At 48.0% G+C, this 6,549-nt stretch overlaps 1 protein-coding gene across 1 annotated transcript in view; it reads left to right on the top strand.

Moving 5' to 3' along the window:
- LOC125915831 (zinc finger protein 551-like) overlaps positions 1-6,266 on the top strand; it is an 8,489-nt gene extending 2,223 nt beyond the window's left edge. The window contains exons 2-3 of the mRNA XM_049621862.1: positions 1,324-1,447; positions 2,967-6,266. Coding sequence (XP_049477819.1) covers positions 1,324-1,447; positions 2,967-4,636 — 1,794 coding nt within the window. The 3' untranslated portion in view covers positions 4,637-6,266. The remainder of the gene's footprint in view (positions 1-1,323; positions 1,448-2,966) is intronic.
- The last annotated feature ends 283 nt before the right edge of the window (positions 6,267-6,549 follow it).

Raw genomic sequence — 6,549 nt, 5'->3', positions numbered from 1 at the left:
CCCCGCCCCCCCCGGCGCTCTCGGGGTGCCCCGGGGCGTGGGGCCGGCCTAGGTTTTCTCTTCCCCCTCCCCCCCCCCCCCCCCCCCCCCCCCCCCCCCAGCGCTCTGTCTCTGTCTCTCTCTCAAAAATAAATTTAAAAATCATTAAAAAAAAACGTGGGGATTCCTGGTCAGGATGACAGTGGTAATAGTGGCCCAGGAAGAAGAGGGTAGGCCTGAGGACCAGGTTTCCTGCCTGGCTCACTGGTTGTGGGATGTGGGTGCCACAACACAGATCGGGGAGAGAAGCGATCATAGAGAGGGCAGGGGAGACTGCATGGTTTGGGATGTGGCCAGGGACTCCAGGGGAAAAGTGGACATGAGACAGATGTGGAGGCATAGGAGTAATTCAAACAAGGTGACATGGAGATGGGGGCTGGTGCTTATTCACGTCTGCAGACTCACCAGGATTTCGTTGTGTCTGGTGGGGGCTTAGGTGTTCAGGTGAGGCTGGTGTATTCGCTTAGGAGCACAAGTGGTCATTTATGAGACTCACTGGGCAGCTGAGTCTTGAACGCAGGTTAGACAGAAGAAACATGTGACTGGAGAGGGGACATAAAGCGCATGCAGGACAAGTGGGGGAGAGCCATGGGTATCTGAAATCTGCTTTCATTTTTAGGTAGTGGGGTTGGAGCAAGGAACAGGGAGGGAGGCCTTTGCAGTAGGACTCAAGGCTGTGTCTGTCAGTGGGGACCATCAGAGTCTGCAGTAGTATTTGATCCTGTTTGAAATTGGGCCACATATGCTGAGTGACAAGTAGAGGCCAAGGAGATGACTATAGTGATGGGTAGGAGTTGTGGGAGTGCCGTTGTGAGAGGTGTGCCAAGAGTGACGTGCACATGGAGAGGGAGTGTGGACGCATGACCCCAGGGCCTGGAATTGAGGTCGTAAGGATGAAGGATAATGCCACAATTTTTCTGTCTTGGAGGGATGATCCAGAGGACTTCAGCGGTATTGCCTGATAAGACCAGAGTCACAGCATTTACACCCTCCTTGTATAGCCAACTTCTCTCCCTAACCTGTGTTCATTTGACACCAACTACTTTGACAAGAGGCAAGATGGCTACCATGCCAGGTCCACAGTTCAGATATCCTCTCTCTGCCCATCTGCCTGTTGTCGTGAGAAGACATAGTATCAGTGGGAACGTTGAGGAGAGGCCTGATATTTCCTCTGAGGCATGGAGTAGAGTGAGCCAAGGATGGATGTGGAGGGCGGGGGGCATGACGAACTTGGACTCCTAGGAGAGATGTTGATCATTGAGTGAACTGTCCACATTATGACAGGATGTGAACTTTGAGGATGTGGCCATTGACTTCTCCCAGGAGGAATGGGGGCTCCTTGATGAGACTCAGAGACTCCTGTACTGCGACGTGATGCTGGAGACCTTTGCACTTGTAGCATCTCTGGGTAAGACTGTTACATTGCTCCTGGTGTTCTGAGGTGATGTCGTGCCTCCCCCCAACCCCCAGAGTTAGCTCTGTCTTTCCCACAGCTGGATCATGGGATCTGATTTCCACACTTTCTTGTTAATGTGTGTGGTGGGTGCCAGTGCTGAGCTGTGTATAGTGACCAGAGCAATGGACTCCCTAATCATCCCTCACACCTGTTGCCTCAGAAAGTGCAGAGGAGGGTCTGGGAGTCTGGAGTCTTGCAGTCAACTTAATGGATCCCACCTTGCTTGTCCTGTCCCTGGAAGGTGACTGTTTCCAGATCCATGGCCTCCAGTTTTGCCCCCTTTCTCTAGCTAAGAGTTCTGTGTGACTGCCTGTGCCAGGTCATGGCCGTAACATGAACCATGGGCTATTCTTGGTTACATAAACCATGGGCTAAGACCCTCCTTGAGCTGTATTTTGTAGTATTTTTCTCCTGAATATTACTGCATGACAAGTTGCCTGGGGCCAGTGGTGGCCACTCACCGTGCGTCTTTCATTAAGACTTGCATCATTCAGGTTCTAAGGAGTTACACAGTGGAGAGTGCAGGAAAAACACTGCTTGTTTCACAGGGTGGACATGGCAAGATGGTCTCACAAGAGGCCTGGCCCTGGTGTGTGGCAACCGGGGGTGGGCATGACCTCAGGGCTGTGTTCAGATCATACCAGGAACCTGCCATGTGTTCAATGGTATTATGGTGCAAGTACCACTAGCCACATATTGTTTCTACCTTTTCTTCTACATACTTAACACTTTGCTGACTTGTCATTTCATCTGAGACTTCTGGCTCCTGGCTCCTTCCACCTTTGTGGCCTCCATGAGCCACCAGTTCCTCTGCACTGCTCCCTCTACAATATTCTCCAACATTGACCTGCACATGGTGTCATGAGGTGTGCACATATCCTTACATAGTCCTTGAACCAGCTGCTTAGTTCCAGTTGAATTTTGGGGGGGACAGGACACAACCAGCCTTCCCACACAGCATGCCCACGTCTCCAGCAGACAAGGTCCTACTGAAGGAGGAGTGAGGAGGCAGGAATTTCTCCTCCATGTGCTGCACCCTATGTTTCTGTGCTTTGTCTGTTGAGGTTTCTTCTGTTCAGGTTTCTTCAGAGGCCCAGTACTGTCAAGCCGCCCCTACCTCAGCCTGCCTCCAGCTCCCTTGTTCTCACAGCAATTTCATGGACCCAACTTGTGTCTGGTACACCTTGGTAATGGAGCTCTCTCCTCTCACCAAGTCAGCATCTCGTCAGCACCTCTGTGCTTTCAGGTTGTCGGCATGGGACGGAAGATGAAGGGGCCCCTTCTGTGTCTGTAGGAGAGTCCCAGTTCAGGGCTTCTCAGGCAGGTCCATCCACCCAGAAGATCCACCCCTGTGAGATGTGTATCCCAGCCTCGAAGGATATCTTGCACCATGCTGAGCCCCAAGCAAGATGTCCTTGGCAGAAGCCATGCTTGGGTGGCACGTGTGTGAGATGTTTCTCTTTCCATGCAGACCTTCACCAGCAACAGAGGCATGGCAGTGAGGAGAAGCCCTGGAAAAGGGATGGGGACAGAGCCTCGTGTTTGAAGAGCTGCAACATCTTTGTGTCAGGACAGCCTTTCACCTGTAGGAAGGTTGGTGAGGACTTCCCAGCCACCTCGGGACTTCTGCAGCACCAGACCACTCCCAACAGTGAGGAGCCACACAGGGGCAACCAGAGTGGGCAGGCCTTTCACAGTGGAAAAAGTCACTACAGCTGTTGTGAATGTGAAAAGGCTGTCCGCCACAACCATGCACTGGATCAGCATCAGAGTGTCTGCTCTGGAGAAGGGCTGTATGAGTGTGGCAGATGTGGGAAAACCTTCAGCTGCAACTACAGATTGGTGCGGCACCAACAAATTGACAGTGGACAAAGGCCATATGAGTGTGGTGAATGTGGGAAATGCTTTAGCCAGACTTCTGACCTCATTAAAGACTGGAGAATTCACAGTGGTACAAAGCCTTATGGATGCAGAGAATGTGGACAACTAATTACCCATAGCTTCAGTCTCAGAAAACACTGGAGAATTCACACTGGAGAAAGGACTTATGAATGCAGTGAATGTGGAAAAGTCTTTATCCACAAATCCAAACTCATTCACCACCAGAGACTACACACTAGAGGAATACATTATGGGTGTGGTGAATGTGGGAAATCGTTTAGTTACAAATCCAACTTCATCGAGCACCATAGAGTTCACACTAGAGAAAGGCCTTATAAATGCAGCGAATGTGGGAAATCCTTTAGACAAAGCTCTAGCCTTTTCCGACACCAGAGAGTTCACACTGGAGAAAAGCCATATAATTGCAGCAAATGCGGGAAATCCTTTAGACAAATCTTTAACCTCATTCGGCATGGGAGAGTTCACACTAGAGAAATGGCTTATGAGTGTAGTGACTGTGGGAAATCTTTTAGCTGCAAATCTGAACTCGTTCAACATCAGAGAATTCACAGTGGAGAAAGACCTTATGAGTGCAGTGAATGTGGGAAGTCCTTTAGACAGTTTTCTAACCTCATTCGCCACCGGAGTGTTCATACCGGAGAAAGGCCTTATGGGTGCAGTGTTTGTGGGAAATACTTTAGCCGCAAATTTATCCTTATTCAACATCAGAGAGTTCACACTGGAGAAAGACCTTATGAGTGCAGTGAATGTGGAAAATCCTTTACCCGCAAATCTGACCTCATTCAACATCAGAGGATTCATACTGGCACAAGACCTTACGAGTGCAATGAATGTGAGAAATCTTTTAGGCAACGCTCTGGTCTTATTCAACACCGGAGAGTTCATTCTGGAGAAAAGCCATATGAGTGTGGGGAATGTGGGAAATCCTTTAGCCAAAGTGCAAGCCTTATTCAGCACCAGAGAGTTCACACTGGAGAGAAGCCTTATGTGTGTATCGAATGTGGGAAAACCTTTAGCCAAAGCTCTAGCCTCATTCAACACCAGAGAGGTCACACTGGTGAAAGGCCTTATGAGTGCAATGAATGTAGGAAACCCTTTACCCACAAATCTGACCTCATTCAACATCAGAGAGTTCACACTGGAGAAAGGCCTTATGAATGCAATGAATGTGGGAAATCATTTAGCCGCAAATCTAACCTCCTTAGACACCGGAGAGTGCATACTGGAGAAAACCCTTAATTGTGCTGGTTATGTTTTATTTCTTCATTCAGTGTACAACACTAAAGGAGACTGTGTGTGAGAGACATTTTCCTTAATTTAAACATCTTTTATCTCAACATAAACTTTGTGAGATTCCTCCTAAGTCTGAGGTACATGCAAGACTTTAGGAGGATGCATTGTATGGTTTCACCTGTCCAGCGCTACTGCCGTATTTATGTCACCGCCAGCTTCTGTGGCCGAGGGCATTCACCTCTACTACCTGGCCCATCTGCACGATGTAGGTCAGTCATCACCCAGAGTACGCAGAGAAGCTAGCCTCTTCTGTTTTCCCATTTGCCTGAGGAAACTGTGAATAGCCTGAGCGCTTAGGGAGAGCCTCATTCCTTTCTCTCTGACTTTAAGGAGCGGACCTGACCCAGTTTTGGTCCAGAGGACCCATCCTCACCTTGCTAAGAAGGACCTATTTCTTTTCAGGAACGCTGTTCTTACATTATGCTTGTGATGAATTCTTCCCGGTTCTAATTCACCAGCATGGGAACTGCTTGCTACACATTGGGTTGGTTTATGTTCTTTTGGTCAAGGTCTTTGTTTCTGCACCTTTGATTTTGGTGGTTGTATTCACTGTGTGAGGTGATTTGAAAGCAGAATTGTGATCTATCAGCAGGTAGAGACCAGCAAATTTTGTGGGGATCCCATACTTCCTGTGTTTCAGGAAGGACGGTATGATGGTGGAAAATAGCAGTTGTCCAATATTGGTCTAGTTTGCATTGGTGCCCAGTGCTCTGAAAGAAAGACTGCAGGACTTTGTGGTGCTTAGCAACTTGGTGCCGAGATTTGGGGGGAGGTCAGGGGTCACCCGAAAGAGGAGACCTTTGTGGTAACAACCTCCCTGTGCTTCTTTGAACAACATAAATTATATTCTCTTGTTTGCTGTATATATCACATAATTCCCACCAATATTCAGGGGACTTCTTCCCCAGGTCCTGCAAAGGAGCCATGTGCCACGATGTACAAAATTTCAGTGTCATTTGCTGTAAGACTAGAAATACAGGTGGAATTGTAATTGGAACAAAAACATGGATTCATAGGGCATAAAGGAGACTGCAGTAAATTAGATGGAATGTGCCTTACCTAAAAGTTCATTTCTAAACATTCTAGAACTGTGACTTATATGATTGATGTGTACAGAAATTCTCAGGACCTCCATAACTATTTCTTGTAGCCAAGGTCATTGATGAACTAAATATTCTAAAGGTTTTGTGGATTCTCACAGCCTCTCTGGGCTGTTCAACAGGTCATTGCTCTAGAGTCAGGAAAACAAGGATAGAGAGAAGGCTGAGCCTACTGTCCAAGGATGTGTCTTTCATGACCCAGCCATCATTCTTGTAGATTCAGGTGGGAGCAGTCTTCATGCTGCCAATATTTGCTACCACTGAGGGAAGGCTGCCCCTCCCCGGGCATGAGGGTACAGATGGTGGAGTCCATATAGGGTTGCCAACCTAATTTCCTAAAAAAGGATATCTGGGCTTGTATTTTGGACCACTTCTTAAAGCTCTGTTAAGGTATAATCTGTATAGTTGGCACTCAAAAAAATACACTTATCTAATGTTATCAATTTGGTAAACTCTGACATATGTATAAAGTAATGAAACCAGGGGCGCCTGGGTGGCGCAGTCGGTTAAGCGTCCGACTTCAGCCAGGTCACGATCTCGCGGTCCGTGAGTTCGAGCCCCGCGTCAGGCTCTGGGCTGATGGCTCGGAGCCTGGATCCTGTTTCCGATTCTGTGTCTCCCTCTCTCTCTGCCCCTCCCCCGTTCATGCTCTGTCTCTCTCTGTCCCAAAAATAAATAAAAAACGTTGAAAAAAAATTTTTAAAAAAATAAAGTAATGAAACCATATTACTCATGAAAATGCACATATTTGTCATGATA

The sequence above is a fragment of the Panthera uncia genome (genome assembly GCF_023721935.1).
Source record: "Panthera uncia isolate 11264 chromosome E2 unlocalized genomic scaffold, Puncia_PCG_1.0 HiC_scaffold_19, whole genome shotgun sequence".
In the NCBI taxonomy this organism is placed as follows: Eukaryota; Metazoa; Chordata; class Mammalia; order Carnivora; family Felidae; genus Panthera; species Panthera uncia.
Note: the sequence above shows the minus strand (reverse complement) of the source record. Positions and strands in the feature narration are given on the sequence as shown.